This window comes from Rhipicephalus sanguineus, chromosome 6, assembly GCF_013339695.2.
Source record: "Rhipicephalus sanguineus isolate Rsan-2018 chromosome 6, BIME_Rsan_1.4, whole genome shotgun sequence".
Lineage (NCBI taxonomy): Eukaryota > Metazoa > Arthropoda > Arachnida > Ixodida > Ixodidae > Rhipicephalus > Rhipicephalus sanguineus.
Window position 1 is genome coordinate 67,402,076 of NC_051181.1, and position 23,972 is coordinate 67,426,047.

At 45.5% G+C, this 23,972-nt stretch overlaps 1 protein-coding gene across 1 annotated transcript in view; it reads right to left on the reverse strand.

The window, feature by feature from the left end:
• Positions 1 to 3,208: 3,208 nt before the first annotated feature.
• Positions 3,209 to 23,972, reverse strand: part of LOC119397319 (probable thiopurine S-methyltransferase) — a 59,659-nt gene continuing 38,895 nt past the window's right edge. Inside the window, exons 6-8 of the mRNA XM_037664750.1 lie at positions 21,906 to 22,000; positions 6,618 to 6,672; positions 3,209 to 3,368 (exon numbers count right to left, since the gene is read on the reverse strand). Of these exons, the coding sequence (XP_037520678.1) occupies positions 3,209 to 3,368; positions 6,618 to 6,672; positions 21,906 to 22,000 (310 nt within the window). The remainder of the gene's footprint in view (positions 3,369 to 6,617; positions 6,673 to 21,905; positions 22,001 to 23,972) is intronic.

Sequence of the window (23,972 nt, forward strand, 5' to 3'; positions counted from 1 at the left end):
TACTGTAGCGCTTCCCGGACGTGTCGTTTTACATCTTCGAGTATTGAAACCCACACGGAGGCTGGTATGCAGTAGTAGGTATAATCAAGCCCTAGTATACGAATAGAGTCGCTTTTCTGAAGACCGAAAAAGGGACTTAGGCAGATATCTGGGAAACCAATGAAGAAATATCGACACTTCGAAAAGTTTAACGCAGCACCTGAAATATACCCATACTCAGCAAAGAGCCGAACGAGGACAGCCATAAGCTGTCCTCGTTCTTTAGATACAACGTGATGTCATCGGCGAAAGCTGTCACCTTCACAGTATGACTACCAGGTAGTGGAAGGCCTCGGATATATGGATCTTTAAGTAGGGAGCGCAGGAATGGTTCGAGGCTGAGTACAAAAAGTACTGGGGATAGAGGACAACCTTGGCGAACACTGCGGATAACAGGAAATTGAGCACTTTCATAACCATCAAGAAACAACTTACTGTGTATATTTCTATGCATATTTCGCAGAAGCTCAACGAAGTTTTGTGAGACCCCAAACGCTTCCATTACGCTAAATATGCACTTATGATCAATAAAGTTGTTACCAACCAAACAAAAGTTCAAGTCGATCGAATGCCTTTTCTTGATCAAGAGAAACCAGGAACCCACGTGCTGATCTCGCCAACGTGTACGCAATTATATCACGCATAACAAAGGAGAGACTGAATTTCTCTTCCAGCAATCGAGCAAGCCTGATGATGCCTTATTAAGGAAGGCATCAGGCTTCTCAAACGCCGAGTGACAACTGCTGCAAAAGTTTTGTAATCAACGTAGTGTAGCGTAATTGGTCTCCATTCTTCTGGGCGAACTGACGATGGGTCGTGCTTAGGCACTAACACAATTCGACCATCGTGAAAGCTATCAGGGAAATCAAAGTTCTCGAAGCAGCGGCAAATAACAGAAGTGAAAGTGGCACCAATTTCATTCTAAAAGGTTAAATAGAACTCAACGGGCAACCCGTCCGGCCCAGGAACCGAACCACGCTTCATGGAAGACAATGCATCTTTCACCTCATCAGCTGACGGAGTTGCACAAAGTTGTGCAGCTACCTCTGGTGGAACATGAGGCAGCCCACTAAGCATTGTGAATGTATCGGCCGTACCGTGATGTGCAGACATAGTCGTACGAGCCATGTTTTCAAAATGAGCTACGAAAACTGATCAATCACGCGCAGGTGGCACCGCAGCGGGAAGGGCTCTGGCGGCCGGAGTTCCCAGTGGACTCGACTGCCTGACAAGACAGCTTCTCGCAAAGCGCAGTACTTCGGAGTGAGCACATGGATTACGTCTGCAACGCCGAGCAACCGCCGACAACGACGATGCTGCAACAAAGTGCTGGAAACGTCCCCGTAACTCTCTCTGCCATTTGCGCATGAATGGAGTCAGTCGATCGACCCGAAGAGCAATGCGTAGCTTTCTGGCAGTGTCCGCTAGTTCTTCCGACATACGGCGTGTAAGAGCACGCCCTACGACGGAGCAGTGTAGAGGCCACTGTACCTTGAGCGCATCCCACGACTCTGGACCGGATCCGAACCGGGAAGCACGTAATGCTCTTGATAAAGTGGAGCGCGAACGCGCGTCATGCAGAACGCGGATGTCAAGACGCCATGGTCTCACTGACAAAAAAAAGGAAAGCAAGCCTCGAGCGCTACTGGTCGATGATCGGAGACATAAAAGGGGATGACGATAATGGTACTACAAGTGGATCGCGGCACGTAAGGAGCTAGCACACTTGCCACGTAGAAGCGATCCAGTGTACTAGATGACGAGCCACGCCGCCATGTCCAGTCATATTGTGATCCATGTACTAGTCGGTAGGCATCTATCAAAGAGAAGTTCTGGACAAGGCGACGCAGCTCGCGTGCGTTCCACTCAGGTCGACCTCATCCCTGGCCCTGCACGTGAGCTCGCGTATCTAATACACAGTTAAAATTGCCGGTGAGTATTACATGCCGACCGTCAAGAAAATACACGTCCAGGTCACGGCAAAAATCATTAGACTTGGCTGCTTTGGCTGGCCCATAAATACACAGAATGCGTAGCCTGAATGACGATAGGTTGCAGTCAAAAGCCAGTACGCGACCTAGCCCATCATAGAAAACGTGGTGATCTCGCAAGAGTTCGTTTAAAAATAATGTTTCCAACCCCACTGAAGCGAGATGTCGCAAAAGAAAAGTAACAGTCCAGGTTGAATGCGCGCTTGAACGCACGAACGTGGCAAATGGTAAAAAAATTTGTTTCTTGCAAACACAGAACATCACAATGTTCTTCGCGCGCTACGCTGATAACCTCGGCTTGTTTTACACGGTTACGGAACCCTTGGGCGTTTAAAGAAATAATTTTTAGGGTGTCAGCCACATTGAAATACTAATGAGTTACCTTACTGATCTGGTCGTGTTGTTCAATTCGGCACCCCGGGGTCCTGGGGACATGCAGTGCACACGCTACACAACACACTTCGGCCCTCTAGAAGACGGTCGAGGTTTCTTCGGCTGCTGGGACTCGGTGTGGCTATCGTGGGCGTTGTCCGAGCTGGTGCCAGTCGTGTGCGCACGCTTGACTTCTCGCGGGGCAGGCATCTCCACATCACACTCATCTAGGCTTGGGGAGAGTTCTATGCTACTGTCCACTCTAAGGCTGAAGATGCTTTCCGATGATTCAGGCAGCGGTAGGGCTGCAGGGTCAACGTTGTCTCCACACACGACCTTGACCGCTGGCGGCTTGTCGAGGCGCGTCAGTAAAGAGTTTCCATGGCGTCTTGCAACTTGTTCAAGGAAGTCGCGAGCGTGGCTTTCTGAAAAAACCAATGTGTTTGGCTCATTCTGTGCTAACGCTGCACTTGACGAAACGCCAGCGTCCGTATACTTCAAAGCGCCGGAGACTACAGCACATTCAGCCGTCGGAATTAAGGATGCGACCGGCGCGTCGGACCCCCCATGTGCTTGCTTCTCGGCAGGAGACGCAAGCGAACATGGCACGTTGTGCTTGTCTAGAATGGATGCCACGTCAACCATGGTGTATTTTCTTGTCGGCAAGGCTGGCAGACATGACGTACTGGGTTTGGTCAAGCTGTACACTTCTTCGTTTCCTTTTAACGTAGCTTCCGGAGGTGAATTCTTGAACATTTATTTTCCACCTTCTGTTTCTCGCTCAGGTGTTACCGCAGGTGACGCGGTCAGTAGAGGATGAAAAGTTCCCGCAGCAGCATCCGAATACGAACGCCGCACTGGGCAGACGGTAGTAGGGTGACCATTTCCACAACGTCGGCAGGGGCGGACTCAACCTTCACTTTCGTGCCCATGAACACCACACCGACCACAGAACAGTGCTGTGCACTGCACACGATAATGGCCACTGGAGCCACACCGACGGCAAACACGTTGTAGACCACGGTCGTCCAAAGTTACTCGATGACCAGAAACTCGAAGGAAGTTGGGGACGGGATTCGTGGTGCTCATTTCCATGCGAACAAAACGTGTGCCTGTGGGGATTCCGCGTCGTGCGCTCAAGAAGCCAGCGTTTACTGACAACACCTTGCCGTATAGGGACAAAGCCTGGACGAGGACTTCGTTGGGGACGAAGGACGGTAGGAATAAGCAGGCTCGCCACCGATGGTCAGGTAGCCAGCGTCGACGATTAGAGTCATGGAAGCCATGCTCTTGATGGTGACTTGGAAGTTCATGCCTCCCATATGCTGAACACAGTGAACCTCTGACAGGCCGACTATTCAGGCCGTCGCATCGACGACGGCCTCCGGACTAGTCCCTGCAGGGACAACGACGTGGAAAGCTTGGGCCTTCGGAAGACTTTGTGGTCTCTCAAACGGATAGCCAACGGTGAAACTGTCATGCACGCCTTCCACATCCCACTGTGTACATCCTTAAGAATTGCGATAGCCCGATTTGTTGTTTTCGGGAACGTAGTGCCTTTGACTATTATTCGATTTCATTTTTATCAAGATAATTCAGGAGTCCCTTGACTGCTGCATATGACTTTCATCTGAGGCTTTATAATCGTAACCGTAATCGCAACATACACACATGTGTCGCATATGTTTAGTCGGGTGTAAACATCGGGTATGTGCCATGAGCACGGATGCCACACAAACGACAAGCCTAGACCCTAAGGTGCTTCGCCCCTAAAACGCCCCGCCCGTCTTGAAAGACGCGGGCAGGGGAGGGTCTCTCGAGCAGCAACATTGTACATTGATTTTAAGGGCGCTCGTATACCCTTCAGCGGGCGGCTCGTATACCCTTCTACCTGCTGCGCTCTCAAGGCGAAGAGACGGCACAGAAGAGTATTCTCCTACAGTAGCGTTTTGTAGAGTTACGCGAGTTCAGATCGAAAAGAGTTAGCTGCCAGCCTCACTCCGTATAACGTTGCAAATTGTCGCTGTCACATTCTTTGCTTCGCCCTTTCGGTAAAACTGTGGCTTTCCTTGCTTGGCCTGCTTACACAATCACTGGATTGTTCCCATCATCTTTGTATATAGGAAGCGTGTCATACCCATACCGTCACGTGGACGTCTATCTGCCCGGCTTAATTTGCGCGGGCATGGTGCCTCCCCTGTAGGAGCGCAATGGGGGCCTCCGTTTGAGGGCTGCCCGCAGGTCGCCCTCGTGGACGTTTCACACGCACAGTCTTGGATTAGGATTCAATACAATGCCGCAGTATCCTTTGGAAGTCGCTTCCTTTGGACGTCGCAGTATCCTTTGGACAATTCTAGATTTAGAAGCGCCGAAAAATTCCTTTCTCTGTTTTATGAACTTCCCGAATTAACAAAACAATTCGAGTGTGATAATTACTTCGTTAAATTGAGTTTTAACTGTAGCTGAGTGTATTCTGCAACAAGGCTGAGCATCAACAGTAAATCTGTAATGTACGACAGCGGATGTATACAGTAAGAGGTGTTTAACTGATGATCATATCATCGACAACCGGCGATCGCGCTCGCCGCAGTAGATTGTTACGTATGGCCCTGGAGTTCATCGTGACAGACGCAAATCTGCATGGACCTGTCGGCCCAAAAGTTTTCCCCAATGATCGTCGGCGCCTGGACGGGGGCGCTGAACCCAGCATATTTCTGGCAGGTGCTTATGCACGCGTGGTCGGGTGAACGAGGCGCGGTCTCGTGGTGCTTTACGCGGAAGCCAGGCAGGGGAGTCAGCCTCGACGTGGCGGCCTGAACGTTTGACGGCACCGCTGGAGATGTCGTCACCTGAACGCAGACATAAGCGTTTGCAGATGTTCGAGACAGCCGCCGCCATCTCCTTCGAAGTCGACGACTCTGTGCGCACTCAACTTCGTCGCCTGGTGTTCACAAAAATGAGTCGCCGATAGTAGGACTCTTGCGTTGGGATTGTGTGCTGCAGTTGTGCCCCATTTGAGATAGATCTCCACCGTGCTCCTCATCGGATGTTTCGCGTGGCCCACTTCTCCCATGCCAGTGGGCGGAGCGCTGAGACAATAAACACCGGATTGGCGGGAGCTGCTGTCTCCGCTTCCCTAGTGCAGCAGAGCCAGCGGACGCGGGGCCATAGAATCAGAAGAATTCTGTACAAAAATGCGCGCTCTCGTAACTATGCAAATAAACCACTGTTCTCTTCTAAGAATGCGTCCTCCTCAATGGAAGACGTGGGCTATGGGTACTACGGCGGGGGCCAGCTAACGATGACGAGACCCGCCGGACCTTAGTGCTAACTGGATGGGCACAAGTTCGCCAAATACAGAGTTTAATCTTCACCGGTTGTACTGGCTAGTTCTTAACCTTCACAATCAAGTGAACATGGGAGGCCAGAGTCTCCATATAACGTTTATTGCACTTTATTGCATACAGGAAAGATGCAGTTTACAGTAAACAGGTAAACACAGAGCTGAAGTTCACCTCAAGTTTTGATGCTTTCGCCTTTACATAACAATTCGATATGAACATGTTGTGAGCTGTGTCTCAAAATTCCATTCCATAGAGCTTCCGGTTGCTCTGAAAAGGGCGCCACAATATATGTAGCCTCTGAAGTGGTAGCGTAGTTCACAGTATAGTAAATATCCGCGTTCCTACATAAAGTTTGAATAGGGTCTTTTAAGTTGTCACCACCGTTCGTTTAAATGATTTATCAGCCAAAACAAAATACACTCCAACCCCTCCCGCGCGAATCCTTACACCGATCGTACTTCTCTAGTACGCTCCATGAACTTTCGAATGAAGGCGATTTTATCGAGGGCTCGTTTTCATTGTTAGACACAACCTAATTGAACCAACAGACAATGTAGTCAAAGAACGTATAGGAGACTTTATTCATAGTCTTTTAACTGTAGTGCAGTAATTATCTTATAAACAAAGATAAAGTGGATGAAAAGATAACTTGCCGCCGGTAGGTACAGAAGCTACAATCTTCCCCCTGTACATTTCTTGTCTTGCAGAAGTGAGGTTCGTTGGGCTAATTGGTCACACATTTGTAAAAAGATAGCGAGACTATAGCCCTGGAAACGTTGCCGTTAGGCGTAAATTGATTGTAAGCTTTCAAGGCAATTGAGGTGTCATGTGCCAGAGGCAGATAGTGAACGGTCCTTGGCCTGGTGCGAACCATGCCTTCTGGTAGACTTCGCCATCCACCAGTGCAATGTCGGCTGCAACATCTCCTGCAAGAAATGTGGCACAGCCATGGTTTTTTAATGTGTGTCGTAATTACTGTCAATGAAATAAGTGCAGGTTTGCGAACGCATCACTCCTGTTTGTTTTATGGGCGCACCAATGGAGAGCATCAGGCTTATCCTTTGGTTTAAGGGGTTGTGTCACAAATAAGGCAGAAATTAGACTTAGCTGATCTGCTGCATGAATGCATGTATGGAACTAGGCCCATAGGAACGCGCATCACCGTTTCTGTATTTCGTACATACCATCTGCATTCTCAACATATGCATAGTGATATGTCGGGCCTATTCATATGTAGATGCCGTAGAAGACAATTTTGCATTTGTTAAAATCCACATCAAAAAGTTTTTAGAGCACGTACTTTCCGCACATGCTCATCAATTAACGCGATAAATTGTTCAAGCCTTTCTCGTCGAGCTTGTGTCGGAAACATTGCAGAATTGCGAGATAGATTTGCTGAGTCCGTTTTTAAATGCGAAGCATTTCTTAGCGAATCTCAGGCACTTTGGCCGTTTCTATCTACGTATCTATCTATCTAGCCGCCTACGTCTAGGCGCTCTCCTGGTCGTCTCCATAATTTGTAATTTACCAAAATTGGCATGGTAGGGGATCAGTGTATGACAAACACGATTCACTGGTCATGACATGAATACCGCAAAATACCTGTAGCGTACGTCATGAAACCCTTTATCTCAGGCACGTGTGGCACATACCCGCATATCAGAGTTCATGTTATGCAGGTATGTGCCACAGTTGACACAGAGTCTCAACCAACACAGTAACAACGAACACACACAGTGATAATAATATTTCTTGGGTTTTTATATCCCACAACCACGACATGATTATGAGAGATGCCATAGCGAAGGGCTTCGGAAATTTTGACCATCTGGTATTCTTTAACGTGCACCGAGACCGCACAGTACAGGGGTATCTAGGATTTTGCCTCCACCGAAATTCGACCTCCGCGGCCGGGATCGAACCCGCGACCTTCGGGTCAGCAGCCGAGCACTGTAACCGCTACACCACCGCGGCTGACGCAAGGAAAGTGAGAGAGCTGAAGACAGAACACCCCTGGAAGACGCTCAACTACCATTCACTCGTACAAGTGGTCCGCAACATGCACTACATGTACTACAAGGAAACCGAGGTGAATGCTGCCCGGCAATCAATCTGCCGAGAGAACCATGCTTCTCATCAGTACCGGCGACTTGAACATTGACTTATTAAGACCCAACTATGTCTGGTCCTTATACTGCGTGAAGGACGGCTCGGATGTGGGCAGGGCGCCAAAAGACCTTGCTGCCACGTCCAGGACAGGAGGCATCGTAGATCATTTCATCGTAAGAGGCATCCAAGATTCCCACCAGCTGCACTATACCTCGCACTTCACAACACATAGACGCCTCGTAGCCGCTATCACGAACGTATCCGATAACAAGTCCAGTCCAGCTGCTGGTGCTCACTGATCACGGTGATGACGACCTTGTTTAGGAACTGTCAAGAACCAATCCTACACATACACACAGGTTCGTGAAACGTTCGTGCGTTCTCCGTCACAACGGACAGGTATAAGCATAACAGCTGTAACGCGACTGTAACAACTGTGACTGTAACGTACGTGCAGTGCGCCTGCGCGTGCCACTCGGCTGCGTACCATATATCTAGGGGAACTTTCCTATAGAAGAGCTATGAATTGGGCTAGTTGGTGGTCGTTCATGGTTTCCTTGTTGTGCTGCAGATGACGAGACGAGGACGGTAGGTCGATACAGGGACACAGGACAGTTGGTGCACAAACTTACAACTGGTTTATTCACATCTTGCGAAGTGTCAAATATAGGTTAACAATCAGATGGGATAGGGTGAAGGAAGGGAAAGTGCGAATAAGGTAGGCAACAAGTAAATATAGATAATGCAAGCATATGACATGTGCCAACTTGAGCTCAGACAAATTTTTCGCAGATCAGCGTACGCCACTTTCCAGAAATTTTATTTCTGCTTTCGTTAAATGCAACGAGGGTGTGCTGATGCATTCCTCTTTTGCAGTTAAGATGAACAGGGCTTCTTTTATCTCCCTAGTGTCTTTATCACCACCACGTGCTAGCAGCGTGGTGTCGCGGAACTTCGGCGTGCAGGAACACCGTTTGCAATGCACCGCGAGGTGACCTGCTCCTTGTAACTGCTGGCAAGCGTATCTGTGTTCCAAGAGGCGTTCATTGATGCAGCGTCCTGTCTGTCCTATATATTTCTTGCCGCAGGTTAAGGGAATACTGTATACAGCCTTAACGGCACATTGCACGAAGGGTTCTCGGTGGTTTGTTGGTGGTAAACAATAGCCAATCAAAGAAACAGTGAAACAGTTCCAGCATTTTTCCTTTAAATGTTTGCCACAATTCTTCAACATTCATAAATTCCGCCTGCGTTTCAAACGTGTTGTAGAAAGAGTTTAGAGCGAGGGGTATATCACAGACGCATGCTTTCTCATAGCTAAAAATTTGACGTGCGTTACCGAATGGATTTTTCACGTATTGCAAGTTCATATCACACAGGACAGCGTCATGATCGCTTATGCCCGGCAGCACTAATGCTGATCTCGCCGACTCAGGCGTATTGGTGAAGAGCAAATCTAAAACATTTGTTGCGCTTGTGGGCTCCAGAACAAGCTGTGTTAACCCGAAGAGGCGACATGACCTTAGCAGTTCTTTGCCTGACTGGCTGCATGTACTAGAATTGGGATCTGCCTGTGACCAATTAATTTCTGGAAGATTGAAATATCCACCAATAAATAAGTAATCAGTACCCACTCTTTCAATTCCGTTGGTAAGTTCCTCAAGATCATTTATCTTACTCTCTGGTGGACGATAGAACGAACATACCGATACTAGTCGACCATTTTTCAGCCTCGTCCTCACCCATAACATTTCGTTTCCAATGCACTCAATATAGATTTTCTGGGAACAAACTGTCGCATCTACTAGGATAAATACTCCTTCTCCGAAACGATTGCGATCTCTGCGATAGCAAACCTAGCCCCTTTCAAATACTTCATCAGCAATATCTGCATCAAGCCAGGATTCTGATCCAAGAGTGTCCTTTCAGTTGACAGTAACTGTCCTTACTGTCCTTTCAGTTGACAGTAAGCGCTCGCCCTGTGTTCACGCTGCTTCCTTGCCCGTTCGCATTTTACGTTGAAACGACCAAAACGAGAGCATGCCAAACACCTATTTTATTCAAGTCGCTGCAGAATGAAAAGTTAGGTGGCTAATCAAAATATTAATCATAACCGGCACGCCCATAAGATATTTTTGCAGTATAAAAGGCACCAAACTTATAAATTTAAAAAAAGTAGAGCAGCTCCGCAGTAGTGGTGCGAAGGCTGAGGTATAGCAGCTGAGCTGGCGGCGTTCCTCTGCTCCTTACCATCACCACCATATTTTCTCCCTCTCTCTTTCTCAGTCTCTATCTTTCTTTCTCTATCTTCTATTTCCTTCTGTCTCTCGACTTCTGGCTTCCTCTTTCTATCGCAATCTTTCGCTCTCTATATCTTTCTGTCTCGGTGTAAGAATATTCAGGTGTTGACACTGCGCGCGCCTAAGCGGCCAAAGTATGTTCGGTCATGGGTCCGTTGAGCGTGGCGCCATCTAATGGCTCGAGGCGGAGAGCGCCCGGGAGTAGTTGAACTACGGTGGTGCCGCGTGAACGCCGACGCGCCCGCCGTGCCCTCTCCTGTTACTCTCTCGATTTCGCCCCTAGACGCAGATTGGCGGCTCTGCGCCAAGCGGCGCAAAAGGCACATTATCCAGGAAAAGGCACAGCAAAAGACACATTATGCCAGCAGACACGGCATGCGCGTTGCTATGGCGACGAGAGTCCCGCTTTTCGTGGCACCCTCCAAGAAGACGCCGATGAAACTGCAAGTCAACTGATAAGAACCCGAACACAATCTGGCCGCGCGTGGATTGCGGTTTTCCACGAGCTGGGGGAGAGCGTCAGCACGTGAGTATACTTTTACACCGTGCTTTCTGCCTTTGATTCTCTCTCTTTCTCTCCCTCTTTTTCTTTCTACATTTCGTTGTCTCTGTTTCTTTCTATGTCATGTTTTACTCTCTCCTCCTTTTCCTCCTGGTCACCCTCACATCTGTCCTCAACTCTATCACTTCCCTTTCCCAACCCCTTGCTGTACTGTACTATACGAGGCTATGCTGTGCTGTGCTACAGCGGCTCGCCTTCGGATGGCGTGTAAGCGGGTTCGAATGTCGCCTCGCGAAGAAATTTTTTTCCCCTAGAATTTCTTTCTTTCTCTATCCTTACTTCTCTTTCTTTCTCTCTCTCTGTGAACTCGTCGTCTCGCCCACCAGAGTTATTGCTTCCCGCGGCGGAGGAATGGGCGCTTGTGTTTTGGGAGCGAAGTAGACGATGAAGAAGAGGACAAAGAGAGCGCGTGCCGATTGATGATGACGTTTTTTCTGGTGACACCGCACGAACTACTCCAAGCTACAACAGCGCCGCTGTTAAAAAAATTGCGCATTACCTCCACGTGATTTCGCACGTCGAAAAGAGAAATAAATAAAAATAGACAGACCAAAAACAGTATTACCATTACCAATGTTTTCAGAATGAAACGGTAACGAATAGAACCTGGTATTGTCGGAAATTACGGTGAATACGAATAGTATGTTGCATGGGTCTAGGCCCCGCATAATTATAAACGTTCCATAGAGCAGCTTTAGAACGCGAAAAATGAAGCGTCTAGCTATGGTGGATGAATACATTACTGGTACATTTGTCCAATAATACGTGAACAATAACAAAGCGATGGCTGTAGCAGCTTCATTAACGCCTACTACTTTTTCGTTGACGTTCCTGCAATCTGTCACAGTTTTATATTTACGTTCTTGCGCGTGAGTACGGCTTTGCGATCTCGAGGAGGTGCCACGATTGAGCACCTTCTCTGTGTTGCGTCGGCTAGGACGGTACCACAGTATGGCACAGGAAAGTGATGTCAATGCATCGTAATATGCGTCCAAAATTTTACTTAGGATTGATGGTTCCTAAAAGATGTCGTCACCAGAAGCAATGAAAGAGACCGATCTGATAACAGCGTGAATGCGGTTGCGTGACTGTGAACTTAATCAATCAATGCAAGGGAGAAAAAAGCCCTAAAGAACGTGGTAGCGTTCTAGAAACTAGCAGAATTTAATTCCGTATTATCGTGACCCACTAAAAGCTTTAAACGTTTTGTTCAAAAAAAGAATTAGCGATGGAAGCAACACTAATTTGCTATATATGTTGAACACATCTCGCAAAGTGTTTTGCTGGTGACATTTCATCCGCCAAAAACAGTTGTTTTTGTACTTTTCTGAAGAAAATTCGGATGGATGGAACAATGGCAAAACTATATTGAGGTCCATTAGCTAGGTCGCGCTAGTTTCACAGCTCGAAGTGAGCCAGGAAAGCTCGAAAGCCTTGGATAATAATATTAAATCTTAGCAACGACACTGCCTTCTCAAGTGGCCGATGATCATGTGCTATAGCGTGAAGATAACAGTACCTTGTGCAATAACAGAGGCGCGCATTTTAGTAAAAACACTACAAACAGCGGTTATCTGTATTTTAAATATTACCGGCAATACTTACCAACTCCATTTAATATCGGATATTAAAAATTTTACTATGCCGAATGAGAATGGCCCTACCACCTTTGTATTTATACTAGGAAGAACGCGTCCGGCGGCTTCCATGGTGAAGAAGGACATTAGAAATGCTCTTTCTTTAGATGCAAAAGCCCGATTGTCGTAATAATCGCTCGAACGTTTTCTGCGCACGTGCGGTGTATTTCAACTAAGTCTTTTCTGTGAGTAAAAGAACAGTAATGATAAATCCATAGAAATAAATATCAAATGTAGAAAGCTCGAAGGGCTACACCTAGTGAACTCGAGGTGCCCGTGGACGAATTTATTACAGTCCACTGTGCTAGCAAAGAACTTTGAGCTTCTCCGTTTACTATGCAATAAATTATATGTAGGATGCGACCGGTATCCCACAAAAGCTTTTATATGTTATTTTATAATAATATCGCGGACAAGTTATTGGTGCTATAATTTAACTTCAAATGGTGAACAGAGACTATATTGCTCTTGCAGCGTAAAGGCAGAAAACGGTATTCAATTTGCTAATATAAGAAGCTCTGTATTCCTAAACGTTCTCATCGCCATTGACACCGAAGTAAGCTCTTTAAGTATAAAGTGCATTCACGTATATAAAATATGAACTTATATTCAGTCATTACCGAAATGCTCCTGCAGGGCAGACTCCCCAGCGCTCTTCGGTCCTCCTGCGAAGTAAAAATATGACGCATTAGGGTAATCTTGTGGGTTACATTCTTGGAACATGGTGAGAAAGCACGGTCAATTTGAAGGGACACTAAAGTGAAAGATGAATCAGTTTAATTGGCTAAATTGTACTCTGAGAACTATATTCTTGCTAATTTCATCATCATGGCTTTCCTGATAAGAGAGGAAATCAATGTCAAAGTTCCATTCTTAAATCCCGCGCCGAAAGCTCTGCGCGTGATGTGACGGAATTAAATTTATATTTCTTTTTATTTTGCGACATTGTGCCAACGAAATTTCCTGAAATATCGTATGTTAAGTCTATGCACACCTCGGAGGACAATATCAAGAAGGGAGCCGACGGATGGATACACGTTATAGATTTCAAAACAGGAGAAAGTGCCTCAGATCAGGCTGGCCGACGTTTCGATAGGGGACCTATCTTTGTCAAAGGCGCCTTGTCATCCCTGGCGTGTTAGTTTTATGGGGTTAGTGATGACGTCATGTCCAGCGGCGGCGTGTCTGTTGCTGTTGGTAATTGATGCCTGGAAAGAGAGAAACTCGAAAGCAGAGGAGTAAAGCCTTTGCCACATTTCAAGAGAGTTTGCAAACACGTTCGGGTCTGCCATGTCAGAGTTCAAGGTAGCTGCAAAGAAAGAAAAAAAAAAGAGAGAAAAAAAAAGGGGGGGGGGGGGCGGGTACAACCAAGCGAGAGGACGAGTGCAGCCATCACAAAGAGCTGCAGAAGGTGGTGAGGAAGGGAACTGCAGGCGGGGAGAAAAAAAAAAAAAGGAGAAACCGGGCGGTTTACGTTTAAATGTCCGCCAAGGAGCTGCAGAAGGTGGTGGGGAAGGCAGCTACAGACGACAAAAAGGTACTCGGGCGGCGTACGTTTAAAATGCCGCCTGCCTACTTTAAGTGATATTGAAAGGGTTGCCTGAAAAGCAAGCTCCTGCTTAATGGGTGAAGTAATTGGCTGGCATATGCATCCAGTGTCATCGGTGGCTTCCAAAAATTGGGCGCCCGTCAACTAAGAGGGTGAAGTAATTGGCTGGCATATGCATCCAGTGTCGTCGGCGGCTTCCAAAAATTGGGCGCCCGTCAACTAAGAGGGAAAAAAAAAAAAGTTGAAAGGAACGAGGGGCGGCCGGGGGGGAACAATCGGAATAAGACTCGTAGAACTTCCTGAGAAAGCGAGGGCTGTGACAATGCTGGCCAGAAGCGGCCTTTGGAGCGCGGAAAGGGGGAAGGAAACCGTGGCTCGGATTCACTAGAAAATGAAAATATCTTAAGAGAATAATATCTACACGTATGTGCACATTTTTACATGCAAGGTTAAGAGATAATAAAAAAGAATATTGATAGTGTATTATGGGAGCTGGTCGGGATTTTATTTTGCGAATAGGTTAAGGTTTTTGAAAGCTGAGCGTACTTCATGTCTCTTAATATTATAGGAATCATGCTATGGCTTTTAACGATTCCAAATTACCACGAGCTAGATTTATTCCTGATGGGTGTAGGGATTGAAATTTGTGTATCAAATACGATTCCATGTATTTCCTCTCACGTGGTGACCGGAAGTTTGTTTGTAGAATGTAAAGTTTGGCTTGCTCGAAACTGTGGTCTTGTTGATTGAAGTGGCTGGCTACTGCTTTTGGTAAGTTGTGCTTTGTGTCTGCGCGGTGGCCGTTCAGTCTTACATGAATTGGTTGTCCAGTTTCGCCTATGTACTGTTTTTTACAGGTGGCACACTCAATGCAGTAGATCAGGTTGTTTGAGGTGCACGTGAAGTTCGATGTTACCTTGTGAAGGTAATCGGATGCTGTGCTTTTTACGTTGGTGGCTGGCTGTATATGTTTGCACGTAGAACATCTTGGACGCCCACAGGGTCCAGACGTTGGTGTAGTTTTTGTTGCGAGTTTTGCATGTACGAGCATATCTTTAAAATTGGCGTTGCGTCTGTAGGCAACCTTAGGCGGTTCGGGGAAGATTTTTTTAAGTTTCTGGTTGGTTGTTAGAATCGGATAGTATTTTGCGAGGATGTTGTTTATGTTCGGAAGTGCGTTGGAAAATTTTGTAGTGAGAAGAGGCGTTGTTGTTGTTGTGGTTTTAGGGCGTGGTTTGAGTGTCTCAGTGCGATCTAGTTTTAGTGCGTCCGTGTAAGCCTTATGAAGGAACGCGTTTGGATGGCTTCTGTTTGCTAGTGTTTCTTTTAGGGTAGTAAGTCTGTTTACGTAATCCTGATCCTCTACGCATATGCGACGTAACCTTGTTGCTTGGCTCCTGAAAATGCCCTGTTTACAATGTTTTGGGTGATGGCTAGTATAATCTAGGTATTGTTGCTTGTCAAATGGTTTCTTATACAGCGTAGTCTTTAATATACCATTCTCAAGATATATGGTTGTGTCAAGAAAGTTGATGCTCTCAGCTGAGGTCTCGGACGTGAACACGCCAGGGATGACAAGGCGCCTTTGACAAAGATAGGTCCCCTATCGAAACGTCGGCCAGCCTGATCTGAGGCACTTTCTCCTGTTTTGAAATCTATAACTCGGAGGACAATGTGATTCATATTTACCGATTAGGAACTATGTTGGACATTGTAGACACCGTCAAATCTATACGTCACGGTGTTTCGTGCGGAAATTACAAGGTGGCGTCGCCACCCCCATTTTATTTTTGCGCGTTTCCTCGTTTACCAAGGGTCTGCTCGCGGCAAGCGTGGTGATGTTGGAATTGGGAAAGAGTAATTTACCAATACAAAAAAAAAAAACGTTTTTCTCTTTAGTGTCTTTTGGAATTTTGTGCCTAGATGGTAACAGCCGCTTTGACGGAGTACTTCTAGGTCTGAAACCATCGTCGCCTGTTCATCAACCGCATTCACTCAGTAAGCTGCCGACAACGACATTTGTTAACTTGATATTCCGCAGCAACGTTAATCTACCGCCACGTCGCCAGCAGGTTAGATATTTTGAAATACAAAGCCTACGTGGTTAGGGTGGTGAAAGAACTATTTCTGAATTTGGTAGTTCCTGTGAGGCTGTTGAACCTGAATACACGGCTTTTTCCTACATTAATTGTGCAATTCATTATGGTGTCATCATTATTGGAATGTCATTTTCTCATTGGAAGCCGCCCCGACATACGGTACAGCGGCAGCTGTGCCAGCTCCCAAGATGTAAGAGTATGCTCAGAATAAAGCGGGGCGCTATTGATAGCTTACACTTGACGTCATGGAAGCAAGTTCTTAATGTACTGGCACTCCAACGTAGTGACTTTGATGGCGTCAAGGCAGCATAGGCATGCGCAGATTTGCCTATTTCAGTTGGATAACGACGCAGCTACGTCTTTGAATTCTCCGCATGAATAACGAAACAACCGGGGCTGGGCAAAGATACTTTGAAATTGTATCGTGATACGATACAAGATAATCGGGCACGAAGTATTTGAGATACCGATATAGGACAAGGTCAATCTAAATAGGTCGCGAAAGTCGGAACGAAAAGTGGTCGGAAACCTATTGCGACAAACATCAACACCTGCGTAATGATTAAAGCGCTACTAGGTGAGGGGGGGGACAAATAATGAAAACAAAAAATTAATTAAACGTTTATTTTTACTAGTTTTAATTTTATTTGTCACGAATTAAATTAGTAGATTACTTTAATCAAATTTTAGTCTTGGGTATGTGGTTGAGTGGCCAATTTTTTTCGTTTATTTTCAGAAACAGCGGGCACATGCAGGCAGTCTGGTAACATGGGCCAACGGTTTTACGCATTTTCAGATGCAAATGGCGTCGCTCGTTCTTGCGTAGTAGGTTTGTGCCTGTCGTCCGTAGGTGATTTCCTCGCATAAGCGTTGTTTTCTAGTCGTGGTACTTGGCAGAAGGTAATAAATATAGCCCATCGCAGCCATCGGGAACCGTTTCAGTGACTGTGTTTTGCCAGCGCACGGCCGGCGTGCTGTCACCCTTCGGGACGATGAGTCCGCCACGCTACGCGAAGAAACGCTGCGCTGTCTACGGTTGCAAGAGCAACACGTGTGCAAGGTTTGTGTGCACGTTGAATTGTTATGCTACTTCTGATTTCTGTGTTATATATTTTGGGGTAATATCCTGTTCAACTGCAATATTTCGCCAATAAAATACACCTTATTTATCAAATCTGTCTTTTTCGTCTTCGCGTTATCTTGCAGGCTTCCATTATGGAGCGGTGATAGTGATAAGAAAAAGAACGTGCAGCTGTAAAAAAAAAGTAAGAAGCGGCGCCCTATCAAAAAATTTCATAATTTCGCGCCCATCGCGTTAAAACGTGACGTCATTTCCGCTTCCGGTTGTGACGTCATCTTTTTCTTTTTTTTAATTCTGTTTGTCCCCTCCTCACATAGATGGCGACTGTGGCAACAACTAGCCACCGGCTTGACACGTGGGCTTCTACGGAAGTTACGCTACCAGTTTACATATACCTTGTATAGGATACGACCGGAATAATTATATCCGATACGATACTTCCTAATTGTGTCTTAAGATACTTCGATACATTTGAATATTTGTTATTGTAGATCAATATAATGAAGCAGCAAACGCCTATGTTTAAGTATGTTTGCTTGAATATTTCTTAACTATAACTTTGTTTAAATAAATGAAATATCTGTTAGTATATCCCAAGAGCTCGGCCTTTCTTGCTCAATGTACTTTAGTTTCATTCCGTAACAACTTATTTTGATTGCGTTGGCTGCTTAACATAACCGCTCTTTATACGCTGAGCTGTTGGTGGTTTCTGCTTGTCACTTTTGTAATTGAAAAAAAAAAAAACTTCACGGTGACCTAAAAAATGGAAAGAGAATACATCTACGTAAAATAGCAAGGCGGTTGCGTATCAAACAATTGCAGTGAGTAAATATAGAGGGTGTTTCACGTAACTAGAACGAAATATTTTAAAAAGAGTGGTTAACTCCAACTGAATGAAACCAACGGCACATGGTTTACCGTCTTGTGGCACTCGTTTTGGTATTTTTTATATTGCGCTTAACTGGTTAATTTGCTGAGGTCAATTAAGCAAAATTTGACCATTTGCGTCATGTGCGTAATCGTTACAGAATGATCTCAAACAATCGCTAAGCTGCCCAATCATTGTAGCGTTGGTCTGCGCCGAGCATTGATAACAGTTTTTGTGGGTGAAACCCGAATACGCCAAAATCAGACAATGAACGCGCGTGGCAATATTTACTTTAGGGCCAAATGCGTACCGTCACGTCGTAGAGGGCATTCCAAAACGGCCGATGGAATTTTTTGTGGTGACCTATAAGCTGCGTGTTGGTCTTTATCGGCTTTTGAAGAAAACCCGCGAAATACGAAATGATACCACGTGACTGCGGTCATGCGCTACCGTACTGCAGCGCTCTCTATCAAACGTGCTTCGAACCAAACGGTCGGATTGTCCGCCTGTCGTTTCTCATGCAGGGACGAAGGGATTTCCTTGCCATGTGCGGCCGTCAAGAATGCTAACGCACTAGGAAGCCGATGCCTAGAGCTGCGGTCGCTCATTTCGTCGCGGTCCACGCGCCGTTTGTTTCGCTTGAAGCATGTTTGAGAGCGCTGCAGTACGGCGGCACAGTATACAGTGCCTCGATGTCCTCGCCCATGGAGCGGCGGGTGAGGAATATTTCGTGAGGTAAAATTTCGCGGGCTATCTCAAAACGGCAGAAGAAGTCGCCACGCAGCATGTACGTTGCCACAAAAAATTGGATCCTCCGGTAGTCTTGGAATACCCACTACAATGCAACGTAACGCACTTGGCTCTAGAGTGAATAATAAAAATTTGTCGTATTTGATCTTAGTTATATAAGCAAATAAGCGCAATATAAAAATAACGAGCGCCACCATGCGTCAAACCATATATCGTTGTTTTCATTCAGTGAATTAAGGTTAACGACCTTTTTTTAATATTTGGTTTAGTTACATGAAACACCCTGTATAAAAACGATCCAGGCGGCACCTCTAAAAGTTGTTACAATTGAACATGATGCATCATCAACACAAATGTTAAGGTCAGACAATAGAAAACTCAGTGCCTATGGAAACTAGTATAAAACGGCTCGTGGGTACACTCATGAGAAAAAGGAGCAGTAGGTGTTATAAGGTTTCTCGAATATCCGCCCTAACACCTTTAAGATGTTTGCTTATAATTACTATTATTGCAATGTAAACTCTATTTCGCTATGTTACTAAGTCGTAAGCAGAATTTTTATTACTATATATACTCTAGGTACGGCCAGATTATTTTACATTTGTCCTCAACTTATCGCTATGACGTAACAGTAAACTCAAATGGAATATACATCTGTAAATAGTAGGAATGACGCATGCAGTTAAAAATAAAAATAGAGCAGAGAATGTATTTTAGCAGCATGTTGCAAAAGACATTGTAGAAAAGAACTCATTGAATCTTCTTCTTGCATAACACCGTACTGTACGCCGATCGCTGATGTGTGTGAAAGACCCCATTCATACAGATTTCGTAACGAAGCATCACGCAAGAGAAACTTCGATGACGACACTATAGCGGCATAAAAATTTGGTGAAAGACGCCGCAAGCGTTGGTGTATGCTGCACAGTACAGTACGAGCAAGTCTCATGGCACCGACACAACTAAAAAGAAAGAAAATATCGAGAAAACAAAAGGTCGGTTGCACGTATGCGTTTGCACGCGTGTTTTTTTCGCGATAGCGCGAGCGCCACCACTTGACACTGCTCCACCAATAGGGACGCGCAGTCCTCGTCGCCTGCCCTTGCTGGAGGACTTTGGCGGAAAGAAAAAAAAAACAATGTTACTGTCTTCAGTTTTATAGGTGGCTTAGTGGCAGTAGTACCAGCTTGAGAAGCGGAGTTCACCTAACGTGTGTTCTTTCGCACGGTGGTGTTGCTATAGCTCTATCTTGTATCTTAAGATACACGATACATTATTGAAAGTATCGGAGATACAGATACGCGTCTTGCGAGACGTATCGCGATACAGATACAAGATCTCCAAAGAGTATCTAAGATAGTATATAAGATACATGTGTCTTCGATATTGGCCAGCACTGGAAACAACCTACAAGCGATGTAGCCATGTCATTAAAGCGACATCACAAGCTCACGCCCCAACATATAGGTACTCCGACGTTGCGTTTTCAGTGACGCCAGTGGAATGTACACTCATGAGCCCGTGGACTCGGTGCAGGGACCACCAGTGCATCTGTGCGCAGGGGTGGTGGCTCTTGCAGGCGTGGCTTTGTGGCATCGGCTACATTGTTCAAGCGAGCCAGGCATGAGCTGTATTGAAGCGAGCTTCAACCGCATGAACATAATATGGTCATGTGTGCGAAGACATCTATCGTGTGTTTACGTGTGCGTATAAGTGGGTGGATTCCACACTAATCAACATCATCGACGTGAACAAAGTTCGCCTTTTACGGCGGACACGATTTGGCAGCATTCACAACTACCACTGGAGAGACTACTAGTCGAAACCCTTTCAATTGTTATGAATCTTCAGTAATGCCGATGCACTAAATTGGACTGAAACTGGTGCAGGCACCTTATTCTTAGGAAGTATATACAAATGCAAGTCTGTCCTTTAGATAGCAAAAAAATATGGTAGCTTTGCACTAGTGGTGCCAACCTTTAAGGTATTTTTCTTTATCTTTTTCTTTCTTCTCTTTCTTTCCCTCTGTTTCTTGTACCTCTTTTCTGTATCTCTTTCTCTATATTGTTTTCTTTCTATTACTTTCTGTCTGTCTATCTTGATTTCTCTTTGGTCCCTTTCACTCTCTGTCTCTACCTGCCTTTTTTCTCTCTCTTTTTTGGTCTTTGTGTCTTACTGTCCGTTTTTATTTTCTTTTTCGTGTCTATTTCTTTATATCGCATTCTATGACTTTCTCTAAAACACGGCAGGAAGTGGAAGATGGAAGCTTGCGATGAAAAAAATCCGTAAACAGGGGATGGGTCCTCGAGACGACGTTTCGACAAGTGGACTTGCCTTCTTCAAGGCTAGAACTGAAATCAGTTCCAGCCTTGAAGAAGGCAAATCCACTTGTCGAAACGTCGACTCGAGCACCCATCCTCTGTTTTAGATATTCTTTTATGTCTTTCTATGCCTTTCGATTTTTTTTAGTTTCCTTAATTTCTCTCAATTTTTCTCTTTTTTTCTGTCGCTTTATTGCTCTCTTTTTTTTTGTCTCTCTATTTTCTCTTTCCTTCTATCTGTTCCTTCATCTCTCTCTCTGTTTCGCGTGTTTCACGTGCTCCACTTCTTCGAGCAGAGTTTTCGTTTAACTTCCCAGCTGCTCTACTCGGTAGCGGGAATTGCCCAATTCCTGTGGCGCATAACCACCTGTGGAGTTTTGCACGACAGAGCACAAGTTACCGATAGCTTAACTTGCTTCGCTGTTAAAAATCTTGCAAGAACGCGGAGGTCTATGCTTCGCAACAGTAAAATTGCGTGCTCGAACAGCGTAGCAATTTCCCTCCACCTGGCAGACTTTTGTTGTTTTGCGAGGTTCGCTTCGCGCTACCGCACGCGTAAGGCAAATCACGATGGGATGGGTAAATTTTGCGACATGTCACCCTATATTTAGGTAATTATGCTCGTTTTAGAATGTGCAAACACGGAGTTAATCTCCCTTAGTAACTTCGGTCGTCATTTCTGTATATACATGCGCTATAAACATTGTGGCACGGGAGTCAATAATGAACCTAGTGTGATTATTCAATGCCTAGCGCAGTTTTTTTTCATTCAGGCATTTACCAGGGCATCACACTTATATTTATTGACTCGATTTGACAGGCATTAGAAGTAAAAATGTTACTGACGGTAAAAGACAATTTTGGATAAAAATAGCGCACTTACTTGCGTTAGGATCCCTATTATGCATACTATAAACGATTGTCCACATGCCGTACGAGAAGTCTGCAGCCAGCAAATTCTTGATTACTGCGGCATATCTGTTAGAAAACGTAGTTTGGGTGAGATTGAAGTAAAGCATCATTGTGCGGGACATGAAATGATGAAGACATTATATGAAATCACTGTATCGCTATAGTTTCTGATATAACAAAGTTAGCCATTGAGCTGTGAAGGAAGTAAATATAAGCGGCATATACTGCTGTAGCCTCTAAAACTTAAATCGCGAGCGATATGTTTCAAAGCTGCCCGTTTATCGCTATTAGACACTCCATGGAAATCAGATGAGCCCGAATAAGAGTTTAAGCGAAGTAAAATATGATATACTTGAGTGAATGCACATTTATCCAATCACAAAGCTTGCCTTCTATACCAGCACGGCTTTGATAACATGTTAATTTGCACCTACGCTAACGACAGCCGCCAATGTAGGAATGCTTTGGACAATGGTGACCGTTTGAAACTATAGTGTTTTCGTTTTGCCGAGACCAATAATCGAACTAATTTTTTCAAGTAATTTACCAATAGGGGTCCCCCATGTTAAAATTACTTGAGGTAGCATTTGGGTAAAGTCATCACACAATCAACCTATCAAGTATTTTTGACGAAGCATTGTTGGATTGATTACGATGCGAGGGTTAAAATCACTTTTCAGAGTAATGTGCGTTAAACTTTAGGCACGCGAAAGCCTAATGTGCTAGTTATTCATATTCGCTGGACTTTTATGTACCAGAACCGCGATATGACTATAAGAGACGCCGTAGGGGAGGGCTCCGAATGTCTTCGACCATTTAGTGTTCTTAAACGTGCGCTAACACTGCACAGTAGACGAGCCTCTATCATTTTGCCTCAATAGAAATGCGACCGCCGCAGCCAGAGTTGAAACCGCGTTTTCCGGGTGAACAGCGGAGCAAAGCACGAGGCCACCGCTGTGTCTTAGCTCCCAACTACTGTGGTGTGTTGGGTTCTTGTACTTTTCATACATAAAACTTGTATTGAGCTGCTTAGCAGGGCAATTGAATGCCTCTTGAAATTGCCAGTGAATAACGTCGCTGCAGACGCTTTGCTGGAAAACAGAGGACTTGAAGAAACGCCTGCTTCATGCTTGCAGCTTTATGCTTCATGTCTGCAGATTGTCTGCAAAATATCTGCAGAGTTTCGTCGCGGACGAAAAAAAAAATTGCTGGCCTGCGCTGAAACCGCAGCACAGTCACAGCGAAAGCTGGAAGAGCGGCGTTTCTAGAGCCCGTTGTAAGCTCTCTTGGGGCTACAATACAAGTACACTAGAAAGGTACCCACTACGCCATAAATCACAATTTTTGTGAAGCTGGGAAGCACCCACTAAGCCATTATTCGTCATTCTGCGGAGAAGCGAGGTACCAGCTACACGTCTGTAAGGCATTATGTGCACTTTGTTGACGCGACGACTGATGACGATGAAGAATTAAGGCTCAGCCCTTTGTAATGGGTTGGAAGCTTTAAACGGCCCACCAGTTATGTAATTTGCAATGGGTGACGCCCGGTCGTTATTTCCCTCTCTCGTCATGCTCTATAATATACGTTGACGTGGGAGAGAGACGGGGGAGGGCAAAGAACTTTACTGAGACCCCGAGGAAATGGATCATGCGCTTATGGGCTTCCTTGGCAACCAATACAAGTGCACTTGCGAGGAACCCACTACGCTATAAATCATTCTAATTTTACTGAGACCCCGAGGAAATGGATCAGGCGCTTATGGGCTTCCTTGGCAACCAATACAAGTGCACTTGCGAGGAACCCACTACGCTATAAATCATTGTAATTTTTGAGAAGCAGGGCAGCAGGCACTGTGCCATTTTTAGTCATTCTACGGAGAGCCGTGGTACCTGCTAAACGCATGTAAGGCATTATGCGCACTTTGTTGACGCTGTGCCTGATGACGATGAAGATTTATGGCAGAGCCCTTTCTAATGGGTTCGAAGCACTCAACAACCTACTCGTTGCGCAATTCGCATTGTGTGACGCCTGGTTTCA